At 46.7% G+C, this 20,684-nt stretch overlaps 1 protein-coding gene and 1 long non-coding RNA gene across 7 annotated transcripts in view; one reads left to right on the forward strand and one right to left on the reverse strand.

Annotated features, from left to right (window-relative positions):
* Rnf213 (ring finger protein 213) overlaps nucleotides 1-20,684 on the forward strand; it is a 97,469-nt gene that overhangs the window by 66,109 nt on the left and 10,676 nt on the right. For 5 of the 6 annotated variants that reach the window (XM_006534630.4, XM_006534631.4, XM_006534632.4 and 2 more), the window contains 20 exons: nucleotides 95-249; nucleotides 2,210-2,434; nucleotides 2,675-2,856; nucleotides 3,883-4,003; nucleotides 5,833-5,933; nucleotides 6,043-6,225; nucleotides 7,246-7,415; nucleotides 7,510-7,609; nucleotides 8,947-9,058; nucleotides 9,828-10,038; nucleotides 10,166-10,356; nucleotides 11,169-11,291; nucleotides 11,912-12,022; nucleotides 12,760-13,002; nucleotides 14,074-14,155; nucleotides 14,797-14,831; nucleotides 15,657-15,751; nucleotides 17,306-17,465; nucleotides 18,108-18,276; nucleotides 20,405-20,496. In XM_006534630.4, the coding sequence (XP_006534693.1) occupies nucleotides 95-249; nucleotides 2,210-2,434; nucleotides 2,675-2,856; nucleotides 3,883-4,003; nucleotides 5,833-5,933; nucleotides 6,043-6,225; nucleotides 7,246-7,415; nucleotides 7,510-7,609; nucleotides 8,947-9,058; nucleotides 9,828-10,038; nucleotides 10,166-10,356; nucleotides 11,169-11,291; nucleotides 11,912-12,022; nucleotides 12,760-13,002; nucleotides 14,074-14,155; nucleotides 14,797-14,831; nucleotides 15,657-15,751; nucleotides 17,306-17,465; nucleotides 18,108-18,276; nucleotides 20,405-20,496 (2,861 nt within the window). Of the gene's footprint in view, nucleotides 1-94; nucleotides 250-2,209; nucleotides 2,435-2,674; nucleotides 2,857-3,882; nucleotides 4,004-5,832; nucleotides 5,934-6,042; nucleotides 6,226-7,245; nucleotides 7,416-7,509; nucleotides 7,610-8,946; nucleotides 9,059-9,827; nucleotides 10,039-10,165; nucleotides 10,357-11,168; nucleotides 11,292-11,911; nucleotides 12,023-12,759; nucleotides 13,003-14,073; nucleotides 14,156-14,796; nucleotides 14,832-15,656; nucleotides 15,752-17,305; nucleotides 17,466-18,107; nucleotides 18,277-20,404; nucleotides 20,497-20,684 lie in introns of those variants that run through there. The other variant, XM_006534633.4, reaches the window with a different exon arrangement.
* A930037H05Rik (RIKEN cDNA A930037H05 gene) overlaps nucleotides 5,142-20,684 on the reverse strand; it is a 30,036-nt gene continuing 14,493 nt past the window's right edge. The window contains exons 3-4 of the long non-coding RNA NR_153849.1: nucleotides 9,035-9,172; nucleotides 5,142-7,611 (exon numbers count right to left, since the gene is read on the reverse strand). This is a non-coding gene — a long non-coding RNA (RIKEN cDNA A930037H05 gene). The remainder of the gene's footprint in view (nucleotides 7,612-9,034; nucleotides 9,173-20,684) is intronic.

Genomic DNA, 20,684 nt, shown 5'->3' on the forward strand with positions numbered 1-20,684 from the left:
ACTTCTCCAGCCTGGATAATGGCTCCTTTTTGTGGCAGTAACTTCTGTAGATTTAATTTCCTGCTTATCATGCCTCTCTTGTTCCTCTCTGTAGGATTATCGAAGAAGTTCGTGGAAATTTTCCAGAAAACTCCCTTGGGCGTGTTTCTCGCTCAGTTCCCTGTGGCACAGCAGCAAAAACTCCTGCAGAGCTACTTGAAGGACTTCCTGCTCTTGACCATGAAAGTGTCTTCAAGGGAGGAATTAATGGTAGGTATGGAATCAGGGTTAAGAGAGGAGCTTACATAACATCCTCAGATCAGACACAGAGCTGCATGGAACACTCAGGGCCAGGCCCTCAGCCTCCACTCTGCCTTCTAGAACCAAACCTTGTGTCATTTGGAGCTCTTGAGATCTCCCCATAGCTGCCAGCATAGTTGCATACATCTGCAATCTCAGCCCTTGTGAGGTAGAAGGGAAAGGAACAGACCCTCAAGGCTACAGTAAGTTCAGGATCAGGCTGGGCTACATGATATTAAGAATGAAATTCATTGGAACAGTTGATGTATTGGACTCCCTAAAACATTCCCACTTTGATGCATAGGTACAAATTTGAGAGCATACTACAACTAAAGTGGTCAAAAGTGAATGCAGGTTATCTAGAAATCATTAAGAATCTAGCCTTGTTTGATTTGTGAAACTTCTAAGCCACCTGGGGATGGAAACAGTCTTCGATGCCTGGATATGGCATCCTTGGTCAGCCCTGCAACTAAGGTAGGACAGTGTAAACGGTTCTCAGTGCCACCCTTACATATTTACCTAACAAAGCTGATCTGAGTGTGGGCGTGGCTATGTGAGACCCTGGGGGTTGAATCTGTTCTCGGGCTGGAGAGACAGCTCTGGGGGTTGAGTGCTCACTGCTCCTCCACTGGATCTAAGTTTGGTTCCCAAAACTCACACCAGGCAGCTGCTCACAGATGCCTGTATCTCTCTCTACCTGAGGGGATCCAAAGCCTTCTTCTGGCTTTGCCTCTTTGGTTACCTGTATACATGCTTGTGCGCACACACACACAAATAAAAATAAAGAATCTTAAAGTATTAAAGAAAAAACTGACTTTAAAAAGAGGTGAGAGTCAATGTTATGAAGGCGGAGGCAAAGACATGTCAATCCAAACAGGAGATCAGCGCACGTCTTCAATGCGAACATTGTTTGAGATGGGGGCTGAGCTATACAGAAAAATCTCTGCACAACAAACAAACGAACACACACACACACACACACACACACAAACGTTTTTTCCTCGAATCAGTAAGAATAAAGTGGCCGAACAGTGGTGGCGCACACCTTTAATCCCAGCACTTGGGAGGCAGAGGCAGGCGGATTTCTGAGTTCAAGGCCAGCCTGGTCTACAGAGTGAGTTCCAGGACAGCCAGGGCTACACAGAGAAACCCTGTCTCAAAAAACCAAAAACCAAACCAAACCAAAACAAAACAAAAGCAAGCAAACAAACAAAAAGAGAATAAAGAAAATAAAACTCCAGATTAAAGTGTGGAGTTTTTAGTATGAGTCCTTGCCAACCATTAAAAGAGCATTATCTGAGTTGGCTAGTGTTGGAGGGCTGTTTAGAATGTAACACTGAGTAAAACACTGGGGAAGAAAATGACCCCAGTTGTTTTAGTTAAGGTTTCTGTTGCTGCAGCGAGCACCATGACCAGAGTGCAGAGGGAGGGGAGGGTTACTTGGCTTCTGTTTCCATCTCATTATTCATCACTGAAGGAAACCAGGACAAGGAACTCAAGCCATGCAGAATCCTGGAGGCAGGAGCTGATGCAGAAGCCACAGAGAGGTGCCACTTACTGGCTTGCTCTGCCTGCTTTTATATAGATAGCACTGAGGACCACCAGCCCAGGGGTGGTGACATTGCCCACAGTGGGTTGGGCCCTCTCCAAGCAATCATTAATTAAGAAATGTCCTACGGATCTTATGCAGGCATTTTCTCAACTGAGGTTCCCTCCTTTCAGATAATTCTAGCTTGTGTCAAGTTGACACAAGACTAGACAGCACACCAGCTTAGGGTGCCCTAAGGGGAAAGTGCCCAGAAGGTTCCACCAAAAAGCAGCCAGGGGATTTTCCAATTTTCTTTTCTACACCTTTGAATATTTATGATTTTCTATAGGAAATCATGTCTTTATCATGCACAATTAGGTAATGAAATCATTTTGTCTCCAGTTTCTGCAGATGGCCCTGTGGTCCTGCCTCCGTGAGCTCCAAGAGGCTTCAGGAACACCTGATGAAACTTATAAGTTTCCTCTCTCCTTGCCCTGGGTGCACCTTGCCTTTCAGCACTTCAGGACCCGGCTACAGAACTTCTCCAGAATTTTGACCATTCACCCCCAGGTTCTGAGCAGCCTCAGTCAAGCAGCAGAGAAGCACAGCTTGGCTGGGTGTGAAATGGTATGTGATCCTTTGGGGAAGGCCACCTGCACCTGCCCTCAGTGAGAGCTTTAGATTCCATCCTGGGAGCAGAGGGCTTACAGAGCCATGTCCTAAATAGATTCTTTATGGGCACATCTGCAAAGTAACGGAGCAGTGAATAGTTCTCGAGCCTGGGCCCCAGAACGCACTGGGACTCGGGATTCAGGGCGTCTTGGGAGAGCATCCTGCTTCGTCACATGCCAGTTCTCCTTGTTGCAGACACTGGATGCATTTGCAGCAATGGCCTGCGCTGAAATGCTCAAGGGAGACCTCCTGAAGCCAAGCCCCAAGGCTTGGTTACAGCTTGTGAAGAATCTGTCCACGCCACTGGAGCTCGTCTGCTCCGAAGGGTACTTGTGTGACAGTGGGAGCATGACCAGATCTGTCATCCAGGAGGTCAGGTGAGCAGCAGCAGCAGCCTGCCTCTCCTCACTCTGCCTGTGCTCACCCCTGGAACCTGCCAAACCCTACGGCACAACTGAGGAAGGTGGGCAGGCCTTTCTGGGCCAGGAGTGACATTATCTTCATTCACCTGCTTAACAATGGGCCCTCTCTCAAGTGCCGGGTATCTCACTTGATTCTAAAGACTGGGAAAGAAAATGGTCCTGGGAGTGGTAGGAAGTTACAATGTAGGCAAAGTAGAAGGGACCCCACAGGGAGCATGGCAAGTGGGGAAGGGGCAGGCTGTCAAGGTCAGGAGACAGTCCCCATGCTGTGCTTGCAGGACCAGTGTTCACTGAAGCATTGAACTTGAGACAGGTTTTACCTGAGCCTGGTGTGTAGACGAGTGGGGAGCTTGTTGTCTGCAGCCCAGTACTGTGTACACAGGGAAAGCACCTTCCAGTTACCTTGTCTGCAGCCCAGTACTGTGTACACAGGGAAAGCACCCTCCAGTTACCTTGTCTGCAGCCCAGTACTGTGTACACAGGGAAAGCACCCTCCAGTTACCTTGTCTGCAGCCCAGTACTGTGTACACAGGGAAAGCACCCTCCAGTTACCTTGTCTGCAGCCCAGTACTGTGTACACAGGGAAAGCACCCTCCAGTTACCTTGTCTGCAGCCCAGTACTGTGTACACAGGGAAAGCACCCTCCAGTTACCTTGTCTGCAGCCCAGTACTGTGTACACAGGGAAAGCACCCTCCAGTTACCTTGTCTGCAGCCCAGTACTGTGTACACAGGGAAAGCACCCTCCAGTTACCTTGTCTGCAGCCCAGTACTGTGTACACAGGGAAAGCACCCTCCAGTTACCTTGTCTGCAGCCCAGTACTGTGTACACAGGGAAAGCACCCTCCAGTTGCCTTGTCTGCAGCACAGTACTGTGTACACAGGGAAAGTGCCCTCCTATCCATTGCGGAGCTCCTGCTCTGCTCTCCCATATCGTAGGTTCCTCTGTCAGAACTCACTGGGTAACTCCCCTCTCTTGACAGAGCCCTGTGGAACCGCATTTTCTCCATTGCCCTCTTTGTGGAACACGTTCTTCTGGGGACTGAGAGCCATATTCCTGAGCTGAGTCCACTGGTAACCACATATGTCTCCTTACTAGACAAAGTAAGTACTGGACTGTGTCTCTGGGCAGTGTGGAGATCTGAAACCTCCCCTGCCAGTTTCCTTTGGTTGGTGGATTATTGCTTAGGTCTCTGGCAAGCTTACATAGCTGTGCAAAGGGCAGTGATGTCATGACAAACCATTGAATCCTTGATGGTGGCTATTTGACCATCTCCTCTCAGATTGCCAAGCCCGGGTTATCAGTAAGCATTCAGTTGCAGGAACAGGTATGCAGTTAACCAACCTGTGACTTCTTTGGGAGGAATGAAGAAATTAACACCCTTAGCCTCTAGAGTGACTGATAAAATGACCCAGTGGCTTAGCTCAGGGGGAGAAAATGCCATCACTATGGTCATAGCAACAGCCATGAGGAAGGGCAAAGGAAACCCCTATGCTTCTGCCCCTCCACACCTAAAGTGTGTAACATTACAGGACACTATTCTGCAGAAAAAACTACCATCTCTAAGCATACTGGTGGCGCCGGCAGCAGCCACAGCCACAGTCAATCAGCACAACACAAGCTCCACATCCTTTCTCCCTACACTGTCCTCATTCCTTGGGAACTTTCTATGGGGGAAGCCAGTTGGGACGGCCATTGGCATCAGAGAAATACAACTCTGGGCTCCATGCAGCTGTTAAAGTGCTAGTGGGTGCTATAGGGGGTTGAGAGGGAAGCCAGGTTCAGAAGAACACAGTGCAGTGCTTGAGCCATACAGATGCTCATTTCTCAATTCAGTAACAGAATGGGCCTTAGGAGCCTCAAACCAGCTCCCAGAAGCCAAGTGTGCAGAGTTCTCGTCTCTTTGTCATCTTTCACCGACACCTTCTACCTGATAATCTTAGGATGCTCTTTCCTAGTACCACAGCCCATGGGATATTGGTATTGTCTTCAGTCTCATCTTTACCGTGGCTGGTTCCCAATACTTGGCTGGAAGGGTCAGAAGGAATCTGTGGGGAGATAAAGGGTCTCAGGTCTCATCTCCCACTAAGGTGGGAAGGAAGGCTGACCCTCACCAAGGTCAACATTCATGAGGCCCCCAGCATTGTCCAGGAGCACTGTTAAAAGATTCAGAAAATAGCCAACACAAAGATTTTATTCACTTAGCTTGATAACTTGAGTTTACACAGAAAAATAAGATACTTTAATTTAAAATGTTTTATTTTTTCAATTATTTTATTGCATTAATTTATTTATTCACTGCAGCTACTTAAAAGTTTGTTTGTTTTGGTTTTTGGTTTTTTCGAGACAGGGTTTCTCTGTGTAGCCCTGGCTGTCCTGGCACTCACTTTGTAGACCAGGCTGGCCTCAAACTCAGAAATCCGCCTACCTCTGCCTCCCAAGTACTGGGATTAAAGGCGTGCCCCACCACTGCCCGGCTAAAAGTTTGTTTTTAAAGGACATGTAAATGTAGGAACTTTCTTCTTGGTTTTTATTGTTGTTAGTTTGTTGTTGTTGTTGTTGTTGAGGTAAGGTCTCACTATGTAGCTCTGGCTATCCTGGAGCTCACTATTTAAGTCAGGCTGTCCTGGAACTTGCTTTAGTGTTTTGCCTGCATGTGTGTCTGGCATCCAGGGAGGCCAGAGTATCAGATCCCCTGTGAGCTGCCATGTGGGTAATGGGTATCAAACCAGGATCCTCTGGAACAGCAGCCAGTGGTCTTAACTGCTCTGTCTCCTGAAAATGTGGGAACTTCCTATGGCAAGCATCCCAAGAGCCTTGTGCTGCTCTTTTGTGGCCATGACTGTTCGTCAGCAGCCACTGAGACAATGGGTGCTGGGTCACTTTCCCTATAGACCCTTACCTACTACTCACCACTGCCCTCCTCCCTCAGTGTCTTGAAGAGGACTCTAACCTCAAGACCTGCAGGCCATTTGTGGCTGTAATGACCACACTCTGTGACTGCAAGGACAAGGCCAGCAAGAAGTTCAGCAGGTGAGATGTGTAATTTAAGACTTTGAGATTACTTGGATTTGCGGTGGAAGGAACTGTTTCTTGTAGCCAGCATTTCTGCTCTGAAATCGATCACTTTCTTGGGTTTTAGGTTTGGTATTCAGCCATGTTTCATCTGCCATGGAGATGCGCAGGACCCCGTCTGTCTGCCCTGTGATCATGTGTATTGTCTACGTTGCATTCAGACCTGGCTCATCCCTGGGCAAATGATGTGCCCCTACTGCTTAACTGACTTGCCAGACAAGTTCTCACCAACTGTTTCCCAGGACCACAGGTAAGTCACCCTCTCTCTTGAGGAAGCTGCCTTGCTTTTTTTTCCAATGTTGTCTTTGGAGATGTCAACTCTTGGGTCAGCGTTCTTTGGGCGTAAGAGCTGGTTTCAGAGAACTTCCATAAGTAATGCCAGAAGCAAGGCTTCCTGGACCTCTGCCCTTTCCCAAATAAGACAAGCACCAACATGGAGACAGCAAACTTAGGAGATAAGCTAGAAAGTCACAAAGTCCTTGGAAGAAAACCGAACATGTCGGTGTAGCTTGGCGCCTTTTAGTGGGGAGGGCTGGAGTGGTGCTGGAGGTGGAACTGAGATTCAGCTTGTACCCTGCCACTCATCCAACCCCTGCCCATCATTGCCTTCTTTGTATGTATATGTATGTGTTCATGTGGGTGTATTCACGTGTCCACCGTCAACATCAGGTATCTTCCTTCATCACTCTATTTTGGGACAGGGACCTCAGTAACCCTGCAGCTCGTCTCTGCCTGGCTTAGCCGCCAGTGAGGCCTAGGAATCTGCCTCATCGTCCCTACACACCCTCATGCTGAGATACAGGTGCAAGGGCAGTACTGATGGGCCCATCTCCCAGATCCTCTTCTTTATGAACACAGCCTTGGTCTCTGCCTGAGGATGTAGGCAGATCTGGCCCAGTCTTCAGGAGACAGAGGAGCAGGGCCTCAGCAGCCCTGACTCCATCCCATTTTATTGCCCATGCTCTAGGTCCAGACAATGGTAGTGTCCCAGAAACACTGTTGTAGTCTGAAGACCAGTTCTGATCATTGTTAAGACCATCTCATTTGTTGATTCAAAATCAAAATGCAAAACAAAACAACAACAAAAAAAAAACAGAGCCTAGTTTTAAACCTAACAATTAGGAGGCTGATACAGAATTGTGGAGTTCAAGGTCAAATAAACCTTGATATTTAAACCAAAATACTATCCGAATATCCCTTCCCTCTGCCTGGAAGTATTGGGCAACACATTCTACAATTCTTCTGTCACGAGTTCTCCCTCCCTCCTAAGGAAAGCCATTGAGAAGCACGCCCAGTTCCGGCACATGTGCAACAGCTTTTTTGTGGACCTTGTTTCTACCATGTGCTTCAAGGATAACACGCCCCCTGAGAAGAGTGTCATAGATACACTGCTGTCCTTGCTCTTCGTACAAAAGGAGCTGCTGAGAGATGCTTCCCAGAGTGAGTTCCCTTCTTCCCGTAAAGGTCAAAACCAGAGTTTGGGCTCAGCTTTGTACCATGATACGAACTATAGTCCCCTTCTCTCTGGCTGCAGAACATCGTGAACACACAAAGTCTCTGTCTCCATTTGATGATGTTGTTGACCAGACTCCTGTCATCCGCTCTGTGCTGTTAAAACTGCTTCTCAAGTACAGGTCTGTAGTGAGAATTTTGGTTTCTTGAAAAATACAGAAATAGTATGGAAATACGTTTTCACTTTAATCCCAGGTGTGGGATGTGAGGCTGCTTCAGACTAGCAGCAGCTGACCATGATTTGTCTCATGGTCTAGCAGGGGTGTGATTTTGCCAGCTGCAGATAGTTTCTGCAGTTGTCTGACATGGAATTCTGGGGGCTTTTCAGGGGTATTTAAATGCACCGCCATGAAAGGTGGGCTGTGGGTTGTTTGTTTGTTTGTTATATAGTCTTGCTCAAAGAAACAACAAGAAGAAATTAGATATCCTGACAGTAAAGATCAAATTTGTCCCAAGAAACTCAATGCTCCTAATTACCACTTAATGATGATGCCCCTCCCCCCATGAGCTGGGAGCTCATCTATGGTCTGGAGAAGCTTTCTATGTAAGCAAACCCAGTTTACGTCAGGCTTGTGTGCTTATAGTTTCCACCATGGGCCTGTGAGTGTGGCCCAGTAGCAACTGATAGTTAACAAGAAACCATGGTGTGATTCTGGCCCCAGCCCCTGGCACCCAGTCTTGTGACACATCGGGAAGTGACTTTCGGTCTAGCACTTTCGATCTAGCACCTTCTGAGCTCTGGTGGCCTGTGTTTTTTGAATGTGGGCAGGGTCTGTCAGGTCAGAGGAGTAGAATGCACCCTGTCGTCTGGGGCAGATGTGCTGAACCAGACCTGCAGCTCTCCCAAGTGTCCATGTGGCTCTGAACCCCAAACTCTGTGCACACAATACAAATTTCACTTATTTGCCTTCCTAAGCCACACCCCTTAATGCCAGCTCTCATAAGCTACAACCCTTAAAGGGGTGAATTGCCTCTATTCTATGGGGACCCACCAGCTGCATGGCAGAACCCAGTGGCCATCTCACAGTCACATGGAGTTGTCCTAAGTTAGGTCAACTCAGCTGCAGGAACACAGAACTGGGCCTGCTGGCACTTTCCAAAAGACAGTGATCCTGTCACCGCTAAATACTATGGTAGTTGCTACCAATGATACAGTTTAAATATTTAAGTGAGAATTTAAATTTTAGACCACAAATTAATCCCACTCTGTAAGACTTAAAATTCTTTTTGAGGAGATCCATGGTGATACTAAGGACTCTATATCGCGTATTTTTTCCCCAGTACATTCTATAATAAAAATGTATCAAGAGTGCAAAGATTTTCCAAATGACCAGTCATGTGTGTCAGATCCAGGTGCTGGGGCTGCAGCGTGCCGGACACAGACCCGGCCTGGGTTAGCCCTAGCCCTGGGAGACATAGCCAGGAGTTATGGTATATTCATTTGCGTGTCTCTCCCCAGCTTCCATGAAGTGAAGGATTACATCCAGAACTACCTGACACAGTTAGAGAAGAAGGCGTTCCTAACGGAAGACAAAACGGAACTGTACCTGCTCTTCATCAGCTGCCTGGAGGTGTGAGGCTTGGCCTGGGTTTCCTTTGGGAACTGAACCATGTAGTTCATACAACGAAAGCATTTCTGAAAACTGCAGGATGCACTGTAGTATAATAAAGAGACACCCTGTTCTCTGTGTGCGGAAAAACAAAGAAAACAAACAAACAAAAAAAAAAAAACAAAGTTGCAGCGCTGTCTGGCCCCGTTTCCCCCCCCCCCTCCCCCGCCCACCATTGGTATATAGTCATGAGTTGCCTGATGGTGTCCCTCAGGGGCCACTGTGAAATGAGAGCACTTAGTGATGTCCAGGCTATAGTTGCTCTGTAAGTGACTGATGTCTGCACAGCAGAGGGCCCCAGTGATGCATTTCTTAGGCTGTGGTGCATGCTTGTAATGCTACTTACTACAGAAAACCAAAAGCTCCCAGTGCACGGCACAGAATTGGCAGTGGTTGTCCTCAGCTCATCACTGTGGACCCTTTCAATCACCCTTACATTAATCACACATTTTCCCTTGTTTGTTTGTAAAAATCTTCTTGATATAAATAAATCCCTTGCATAAAAAGGGATGCTAAAATGTAAATGAAGAAAATATTAATAAAAAAAGAATTCTTTTAAAAAGGGAGGGGGAATGCTAGTTTTCTATGATTCAAAAAAAAAAATACACATTGCAGCTTTTAGTGCTCTTGCCTTTCCCATGCCTCTGCACAGGCATGCTGTGGCAATTTTCAAAGGCAGGGGCTTGCTGGTGTGAACTAATGCCTTAGTCTCTATGCCCTCATTCCTCAGGACTCAGTACACCAGAAGACAAGTGCTGGCTGCAGAAATCTCGAGCAGGTTCTCAGAGAGGAAGGTCACTTCCTTAGGACATATTCCCCGGGACTGCAAGGCCAGGAGCCCGTCCGCATTGCTTCAGTGGAGTACCTGCAGGAGGTGGCCAGAGTCCGCCTATGCCTTGACTTGGCAGCTGACTTCCTCTCAGAGCTCCAGGAAGGCTCAGGCAAGTCTCCTCTGTGGAGATCTTCTAATTCAGAAGTCTGGGAACTATACAGGCTTAAGGCCTCTAGCTGGTGTCTTCATAGCAGGTGTCTGTCACTGTCCCTCACCTGCTTTCTCCAAACTCACAGAACTGGCTGAAGACAAGCGGCGCTTCCTGAAGCATGTTGAGGAGTTCTGCACACGCGTCAACAATGATTGGCACAGGGTGTACCTGGTGAGGAAACTCTCAAGCCAGCGTGGGATGGAATTCGTGCAGAGCTTCTCCAAGCAGGGCCATCCATGCCAATGGGTGTTTCCCAGGAAAGTCATTGCACAGCAGGTGAGGAACAGGGTCTTGGGCACAAAGGGCATGCTTCTTACAGTCCTGTTTGCAGCATCCTGTAGCTAGACTCGGGGCGGAGCCTCAGTGTGCTGCCCACCTGTGTTTGCCCCAATGCATATGGGAAATGGGCCTTTGCATTTGCTTCAGCATGACTTTAACCATCACACATGTAACACCCATGGATATCAGTGTGTGTGTGTGTGTGTGTGTGTGTGTGTGTCACATGTGTGTGTGTTGTAAGGTTATGGTATATTCATTTGCAGTTATTTAGGTTTAATTTCTTACTGAGCTGGATACAGGCAAGGTAAATGAATGTTTCTGCCCTACCAGCAATTGTGTCCTTTCTACCCCTGCCAGGTAGAAGAGAACAGGAAGTCAGAAATCAGAGCAATGATTGGGAGAAGTGTGGCTTTTAAGGCCTCACTGTAGCACCTTTCCTGGTACTCAGAGCTCACTTCTTCCTGTCCCAGAATTATCAAATGGAACTAAAACGCCTTATTTTCTTCCTTCATTATTATCATCATAATCATCACCACTGGGGTTTGGAGGTGACAAATTTTATGTCTCCTGGCCTCAATCAAGTGCTGTGAATGGAGAAAGCAAGTAACTATAAAATCTGTACAGGCCCTTTCTAGGCTTCCAGTCCTCAGAAGAGATAAATAACTCCCAAAGATGGCCCCCCCGCGGGCTCTGTCTCAGAAGTCCTTCCAAGTCTCTGAGGACAATCTGGTATTTTCTCTGTCTAGAGTTCTTTGCAAAGTGTCTCATTATTCCTACTGTGATTAGCCCCTATACTGCTCCAATTGCAGAAGGACCACGTAAGCCTGATGGACCGATACCTCGTCCACGGTAATGAATACAAGGCTGTCCGTGATGCAACGGCCAAAGCTGTGCTTGAGTGCAAGACCCTAGACATTGGGAATGCTCTGATGGTAAGACGGGTCTGGGCTTCTCTCTTATACCAGAAGGCACTGCCTGAAGCCTTGCATCTTCCCTTACATACATCAAATAATGGAGTGAGCAACTGAGTAGCCCCCTAAAGTGACACTGTACTAGAAGTCAGACTTTCATGGTCTCTAGCCTTCACAGCAAACTAGTGGCTGGAACGGGTGCAATGACACTTGAGTTAGCCAGTGTCTGTAACGGAGCCCCTGATGAGAAGCTGCTCCAAACTAACTCAGACCTGAAGAAGGCTAGTACAGCCAACGCTCAGATTCCTTTGTATATCTATGGCTTACTCTGCTCCTGACTGATACTGATGTCAAGGTTTTTAGACGTCTGACCTTGAAACTGCTCTGGTTCTCTTCCCATTTGAATCCATGCCATTGTTCTGGCAAGGAGGAAATAGGAACTTTGTCTCTGCTTAGGAACTAATTCTCATAGTAGAGAAGTAGTCATGGGAAGGACAACTGCTGGCTGTCTAACAGTGAACTACAGATTCCCAGAGTGTGCCAGAAGATGCCTCCCCCTTCCTCAGAAATGTAGTTCAGTGTAAGGGCCTGATAAGTGCCACATATCCTTTAAATCTTACTTGATATCTTTGTCTCTGCAGGCCTGCAGAAGCCCCAAACCCCAGCAGACAGCCTACTTATTGCTGGCCTTGTACACAGAGGTGGCTGCTTTGTACCGTTCCCCCAATGGCAGCCTCCATCCAGAAGCAAAGGTGAGCAGCCCTCTATACAGCAGGGTGTGTCTACAGTCTCATCCCATCATCGGCACAAACATGAATTATGCTGGTAATTTTCTACCTATGATAGAGGTAGAAACCTTACTAGAGGAAAGCTCTGTCTGAACTACTAAAGCATAAGCTATGAGATTCTACTGCATTTTGTTTTTCTTCAGTGCTTGGGATACTGGTGTGTGTGCTGAGTAGTGCCTACCATAGAGCATCCTTAGAGCATGTCTATTTTTCTGGTTTTGTTTGAGACAAGGTCTTGATGTGCATGTGTAGCCCCCATTGTCTTTAAACTCACGATCCTCTTCCCTCTGCCTTGAGTCCTGGGATTACAGGTGTGCATTACCACACCATATTGGAATTCAGGGTATGGTGTTTCTTTGTTGTTTTTTTTTTTTTTTTTTTTTTTCAGGGTATCATGTAGTCTGGGCTAGTCTTTAACTCTTTTTGCTTCTTTTTTTTTTTTTTTTTTTTTTTGGTTTTTTGAGACAGGGTTTCTCTGTATAGCTCTGGCTATCCTGGAACTCACTTTGTAGACCAGGCTGGCCTCGAACTCAGAAATCCGCCTGCCTCTGCCTCCCGAGTGCTGGGATTAAAGGCGTGCGCCACCACGCCCGGCTTAGTCTTTAACTCTTGAGTCTTCTATCTCTACCTCTCAAGTGCTCAGTCCAGCCCTACAATATTGTTTTGAAACATGTTAATGTTAAGAACATTTTTCTCATCAGCAATTGGAGGCAGTGAACAAATTCATTAAGGAAAGCAAGATCCTCTCTGATCCTAACATCAGATGCTTTGCAAGATCGCTAGTGGATAATACTCTGCCCCTGCTGAAGATCAGGTCTGCTAACAGCATCCTGAAGGGAACGGTGACTGAAATGGCCGTCCATGTGGCAACCATCCTCCTCTGTGGACACAACCAAATTTTGAAGCCCCTGAGGAACTTGGCCTTCTATCCTGTCAACATGGCGGTAAGATCACTTCTTCAGGGCTTTGTCCCCAGGGAAAACAAACCTGGTGACTTAGGAACTGTTAAAAACCATCTGTCTTATTGATTTTATCTGTCTGCCCACAGTGGTGGTACAGAGTCCTAAGCACTGTGTTAGTCAGGCTTCTCTCTCTCTTTCTCTCTCTCTCTAATTATTATTAGACCTTTTCTTTATTTACATTTCAATGCTATCCCAAAAGTCCCCCTATACCCTCCCCATGCCCTGCTCCCCTACCCACCCACTCCCACTTCTTGGCCCTGGCATTCACCTGTTCTGGGGCATATAAAGTTTGCAAGACCTAGGGGCCTCTCTTCCCAATGATGGCTGACTAGGCCATCTTCTGATACATATGCAGATAGAGACACGAGCTCTGGGGGTACTAATTAGTTCATATTGTTGTTCCACCTATAGGGTTGCAGACCCCTTCAGCTCTTTGGGTACTTTCTCTAGCTCCTCCATTGGGGGCCCTGTGTTCCATCCAATAGATGACTGTGAGCATCCATTTCTGTATTTGCCAGGCACTGGCATAGCCTCACACAAGACAGCTATATCAGGGATCCAATGGCATGAATACAATTGAAAGGGGATTTGTATTTGTCAGATAGCTGTGTGTGATACAGTCTGGGTGGCCCTCCAATGGAGAGGCTGAGAACCCCATAGCTGTTTAGTCTCCTAGAGGGTTCCTGGAGACTCTCTGTCAGGGATAGATGGCAGCAGGAGCAAGAGGAAGATGAACTCAATAGTAATGTACACACAACAGATGACCTTGCCCGCAGGATGGGAAGGCAAAGGAGCACAAGGAGCTCTCCCTGGACCTCCTTAATGTAGAAAGTAGGGTGGGTGTTCTCATTTCAGATACCCTGAGTAGGGAATCCTTCATAGGTATGCCCAGCAGTTTATCTCCTAGTTGATTCCAGATCTAACCAGATTGACAGCCAAGACTAGGCATCATAGGCATCCTTGAGGCTGCATAGTCAATGCCCTCCTTGCTTTGTTCTGACTGTACGGATGTGTGTTCACTTGTTATGACCTGTCCTGCTTCTGGAATTTCAGAATGCTTTTCTTCCAACAATGCCTGAAGACCTGCTAGTTCACGCCAGGACTTGGAGGGGCCTGGAAAATGTCACCTGGTACAGTAAGTGCTGGCACCATGCTCTTCCGATAGAAGAACACAGACCTTGGGTTGTGCTTGGGGGCCACATTTGCCTTTGGAGGCTTACAGGACCCATGCTCTGCTCCTGTGTCTGAGTCTAGAGGAAGCCCTTTGCAGCATTTGGTGCGCTCTAGAACATGCATCTGAGAAAAGAGGGAACTCTGAGCTACACTGAAGTTCAAATAAAGACAAGGCTGAAATACAGAACTGGAAGGCAAAATCACGTAGCCCAAGGCTTTGTGTGGATTTTGCTGTTGCTTTGAGTAAATAATCTTTTAAAAATATTTTTAAATTTTGTCAGACAGCAATAATAAATCCAAAGAAAAGAAAGGTGGAAAACACTCTCTACCATGCTGCTGAATTCACTGTTTGTGAACTGGTGATCTAATCCATCTAATTTATCTTTGCTTTCTAAAACTAAGTTCAGACATTTTCACTGAGCACATCCATCGTCCACACTACGCATATATCACATACTTCCTCACAATTTACCCAACAGCTCAAACTTCTAGGGAGGTGCGAAGGCTGTGTCATACTTGATCAGGAGCAGAGAGGGCAGAGAGTAGGCCCCAGTGGGTCATCTGGACCCTAACTAGCCAATGTGTGTCTTGTTCTTTTAACAGCTTGTCCCAGAGGCCATCCATGCTCTGTGGGAGAGGTGAGTTTTGGTGCTTGGGATAGAGTTTGGTGAGATGGCTCCCCAGAGGGCTGCTGGTTGGGATAACTGCATTTTCAGACCACACAGCAGGGGTTAGTGACACTACTGAACGGGAAAGACATCCCATAGTTGGCCCATGAAAAGGATGGAAGGGAATCACCATCCTGGACTACCCAGGCTTTTGCCACCCCAGGCACTGTGCCTGCTAAGCAGCAAGCTACCAGGCTGCAGTAACACATCGTTCATTAAGGACACGTTGTGGAGGGGACTGAGGCAAACAACCCACCGATTCTGAGACTGACATACTTCCTTGTCCATGGAATGAGGCAAAGCAGGATTCTTTCCCAGACGGACCCAGGTTTTGGGGGTCTGTGACTGCTTTGGTATGCTGTGGGCCATGTGTCACACAGTTCAGAGCTATACCATCTAACTTTTTAAAGAGGTCCTTGCAAATAATGTTATGTTGAATTATTTTTAAATCGCCATCATATATTTAAAAAAAAAATTAGGCTGAAAGTGAGTAATGCTGCTTTTTACGGTGTTAGATATTACAGCCCTAAGACGAGTGCACAGGTACAAGAAAGGAATAGAGTTGTGTGCTTCAACTTTTCCTATACTGTGTCAATCAATTTGGGATTCAAACTCAGTTTTATGTCTACTTTTCATAAAAGTTTGCATTTCTGTTACCATACTTAGGAGTGTCCACCCTGTCCCCATATCACTCCTCAGAATTATATGCACACATAGGAACCATCCCTTTGTATGGCAGAGCAGGGTTGTTACACAGCAGCTCTTATGCATAACACAACACTGTGTTCACTCTAGTGTGGCAGGCCAATGCAAGAGAGCACCTGTCTGGACTGTGGTCTTCCAGTCGGAGGTCTTAACCACACGCCGCATGAGGGCTTCAGTGCTATCAGGTACATAAGCTGCTTCTTCCTTGCTGGGAATCAGCCCTAGACATCAGCACTGCTTATACTCTTTCTTTTTTTTCTAAACTGTCACTAACTTGTGCCTCAAACACTATTGTCCTTCTGGATCTATGTCATGCATGGCATCAGTGCCAAAGTCCCTGTCATCGGGAAATTGTAAGGTGCTATCACTGGTCCTGAATGCAATGTGGCTGGCATATTAGCACTTACCAATACTGATATGTTCTGTGGGTCCTGGGCTTACTCCTTGTACAAACATTTTTCTATAAGCAGATGCCCTGACTTGGGAGGACAGTCAGGTCCAACACACTGAGCCAGTATCTGCCAATCTCTGCACATGCCACCTAACTTGAACTTGTAACCCACCAGCCTTAGTTCTCTCTCATCTTCCCAATGACAGCAATCTGGGGGTTTTGTTTGTTTTGTTTTGTTTTGTTTTGTTGGTTTTTTCGAGACCAGGTTTCTCTGTGTAGCCCTGGCTGTCCTGGATCTCACTCTGTAGACCAGGCTGGCCTCGAACTCAGAAATCCACCTGCCTCTGCCTCTCAAGTGCTGGGATTAAAGGCATGTGCTAGCACTACCCGGCGTTTATTTTGTTTTTATACATAGGATCTCACACAATATCCATGGCTGTCCTGGTACTTGAGTGTTCAGACTACAGGGGCACACCATCACACGTGCCTTGTTTTTGTTTTTCCAAATATAAGGAAAATAAACGGCACACAATCAAGCTTGCCAAATATTTCCATGCCTTGGTTTGTGCGAGGGGTAGGTTCTAAGACACCCATGACATTGTAAAATCCTTAGTAAAAGCTGCCTGATACGTAAAATGACACAGGAGTTAGACAGAATGCTACTCCTGTCCCCATGTGCTCACAGTCATCTAGACTGCCTACAAGGCCAGATAAGTAAGTCTGACCCCACACTTCTGACACAATGAAGGGAGCTCATTACTCCCTTCTGATTGATTGGTGGGGCCTGTCTACAGCACAATATGTTCTGGTGTAGTCAGAGCTGCTTATGTCCAAGCTGAAGGTCCTTGACATGCAGTATTCTTGCAACTGAATGTACACACTGTATCTCCCACCTACTACATATGATGCAAAATGTTCTACCAGACCTTGGATCCCAATTATTGGGAAAATGAGAAGAACGTGGAAAATACAGGCATGGGTGCAAAATATTCTGAACTCTAGCTGCCCAGGGACGATTGCAAGCCTCTTCTCTGATGCCTTCTTGGGGGTCAGCAGCAGCCATTTTATGCAGCCACTTTAAGCTGAGTCTTAGGTTGTTGGCTAGCCAGAAGGGAGGTCTGTAAAGTTATATAGGCAGGCATCCCAGGCCAAGGAGGAGGAGGAGGAGGAAGGAGGAGGAGGAGGGGGACGATGACAACGACGACGACGACTTTTAATGTTCCCTCGACTTTTAATGTTCCCTCGGGGCATGGAGCCCTACCTCCAAGTCCTGAGTCTCTGAGACGTCACCTGCAGCTTGGAAGATTAGCCTCTTCTAATGTTCACCTAGTCTTCTCTTCCTTTCCAGAAACAATGAGGACAGAACGCAGACTGGCCACGTGTTGGGGAGCCCACAGTCCAGTGGTGTAGCAGAAGTATCTGACCGAGGGCAGTCCCCAGTGGTCTTTATTCTCACCCGGCTACTCACTCACTTGGCTATGCTTGTGGGAGCCACCCACAATCCCCAGGTATTTGTAATAAGCTGCTGCTCAGAGTTCTCTTGAGCTGCTAGAGAAGACCTTGCTATTGTTTCCTGCCAGCCCTAAGCCTGCTTTCCAGTGCCTGTGGGTTATAAGTGTGCTGCTCATGCCTCGTCTGTCAGGTCATAGAAGCCTAATCTCCAACGTGGCAAGGAATAGGATAAGAAGTACTTTTCAGATTATGTAAAATCCATTTCTTTTTTAATTATTAATATTTTTCATGGTGCTCTAGAGCTAAGAGTTCTACCATGGAAAGATACAGAGTCTGGTTTTCTTCCTAACTGATACCAACTAGCTTTTTGCATTATGAGACTCAATGTCACCTGTACACAAGGTGTAAGGATGTGATGATGAAGTTTATTTTCAGGGAGCAGCACGGAGAAGCTAAGGCCATGTATGCTCCATCTCTACCATATGAATACTAGCTAAAAGGACAAAAAGTTCAAGGCTGATGTTTTAGATAATCCCACAGCCAGCTTATGCCTGTTCCTTCTACCATCTCTGTTGCTACATCATGCTTAGAAGTCATCCTCTGATTTGATGCTGGTGTCTTGCTCTTCTGCCCTCTCCTGGGCTCACCATGTCCACTCTATATGAGATATTCTGAACGCTTTGTTTCATTGCTCCCAGGCCCTGACAGTAATCATTAAGCCTTGGGTCCAGGACCCACAAGGCTTCCTACAGCAGCACATCCAGAGAGACCTGGAGCAGCTAACCAAGATGCTGGGCAGGAGTGCCGACGAGACCATCCATGTGGTCCACCTCATCCTGAGCAGCCTGCTCAGGGTGCAGAGCCACGGTAAGCACAGGGGGAAGAGCTGTGCTAGGCCCAGGACCCCTGCAGGAGTGAGAGCCACAGACGTGAGGAGAGCCTGTAATCTAGCACTTTGGAAGATGAGGCATGAGTAAGATGAGTTCTTGGGTCACCTGGGCTTCACAGGAAAAATCCTTTTTTAAAATAAAAAGAGGGGGGATGGGAGAAACAGAAGCCCGAACTCCTTCTAGCAGGCTGAAGAAATTGCTCTGTTCTCAAATCACCGTGCACAAGGTCCTGTGACCTTTGGTACTTGGGAGTATTTACACACAAGTGCAAACCTATTGTGTGGGAGACACATGCCAAGCAAGAATCACACAAGAATCAATCATTAGCCTTGCTTCTGATTTTTATGAAAAAGTCCATGGTTGTAAACCAGTCTCCTAGTTGACCATGGACCGTGTCCATGCACACAGTTTCTCCTAGTCGGCTTTTTTTGAGCAAAAGCCAGCACTGCTCATTGAGCTGACAGTTGTGTTCTAAGCATTTAAATCTATCAAGGAAGGACATGCAAGATGATTTGATAAATAGCACTGAAGATGGCATTAGTTTTTAAAAAAGATTAATTTATTTTATGTGTATGTGTGCCCTATCTTCATGCACACCAGAAGAGAGAATCCGAGCCCATTACAAGTCACCATGTAGCTATTGGGAATTGAACTCAGGACCTCTGGCTACTACTCTTCCAGTGTTCTTAACCACTGAGCCATCCTCCAGTGAAGATGGCATTGTTGTTTTTATTTTTATTTTTATTTTTTTGGTTTTTCGAGACAGGGTTTCTCTGTGTAGCCCTGGCTGTCCTGGAACTCACTTTGTAGACCAGGCTGGCCTCGAACTCAGAAATCTGCCTGCCTCTGCCTCTGGAGTGCTGGGATTAAAGATGTGCACCACCACGCCCGGCTAAGGATGGCATTGTTAAGAATGACTTTTCCTTAACTGCAAAAAGAACAAAAACCTTTTTGATTTTGGTGGTGCTGGGGATTAATGCATGGGGCCTTGAACATGATAGGCAAACATTCCTGTCCAGCTGAGCCAAAGAAAGTCCTGCAACGATCTTTTAAAACCATCAATGGTAGGGGCACACACCTGCTCAGTGCATGTGTGGAAGTTGAGGACAGCTTTTGGGAGTTGGTTCTCCATCTAGTTGAGAGAAGTCTCTCTTGTTATGGCTGCTACTCTGCATATTCAAGGAGAGCTGGCCTGTGAACTTCAGGCAATTCTCCTGTCATTGCCTCCCATCGTGCAGTGCAGAAATTACAGGTACAACCCACTACACCAGGTGTTTGTGGGTCCTGGGGATAGAGCTCAGGTTGTCAGGCTTGCATAGCCAGTGCTCTTACCCACCACCCCAACCTTTTTTATTTATTATATGTAAGTACACTGTAGCAGTCTTCAGACATCCCAGAAGAGGGTATCAGATCTCATTACAGATGTTTGTGAGCCATCATGTGGTTGCTGGGATTTGAACTCACGACCTTCGGAAGAGCAGTTGGCGGGCACTCATAACCACTGGGCTATCTCTCCAGTCCCCACCCCGAATCTTTTAAAATAAGATACTAACAAGAAGAAAGGGGCTTCCTGCAAACTGAACTCACTGTTCTAGGGCCTTCCTCCCCAGTCTGCATTCATTACAGGAATTTGCTATTTAGTAAAACCTCATTTCATTGAAAGCCTGGTTTTTTTTTTTTTTTTTTTTTTTTTTGGTGTGATTTCACACAAATGAGGGCATTCTAGAAGGCTGCCGCTATCTTAGCATCTACACCACTTTCATAGGTGTTGGTTTGTGCAGCAGCTGGAGTGGCTGACGGTAGCACTGGGCACCACTCTTTCCTGCTTCTGGGCTTGTGGTTTTAAGTTCTGTTCTTAGTAGTTGGGTTCTGAATGGCTTCATGGTGACAGCAATGGAATCAAAGGAACTGTCTGAAGTTAAGGAATCATTACAAAGGCAACAGCAGCAGATGATTGCATCAGGGCCTGTTAGCATCCTTAGGGTACTTAGGAAAGTATTTCCTCCATATTGAACTCTCTATTGGCACTTACCTGGTACTTACCCTATGCAGGATGCTATGGCTCTTATTCTAGGGCAACCCACACATTCTTGTTTCATTTGTAGGGGTGTTAAATTTTAATGCAGAATTGTCAACCAAAGGATGCAGGAACAACTGGGAGAAGCATTTTGAAACTCTTCTGCTACGTGAACTGAAGGTAAGCTGTGACAGTTGCTTAGCACTTCTGTCTAGGATAGGAGTAGGGGTCTCCCATTCATCTGCTGAGTAATCTTTACCCATCATCGCTGGGGAGGGACTCCTCTGAGCCTCAGGCTTCACTGCCCTCAACCTACAGCTTGCTTGTCATCACTCTAGAGAGCTGCATGTGAGAGTATGAAGCAGAAC

This window comes from Mus musculus, chromosome 11 (assembly GCF_000001635.26).
Source record: "Mus musculus strain C57BL/6J chromosome 11, GRCm38.p6 C57BL/6J".
Taxonomy (NCBI): Eukaryota; Metazoa; Chordata; class Mammalia; order Rodentia; family Muridae; genus Mus; species Mus musculus.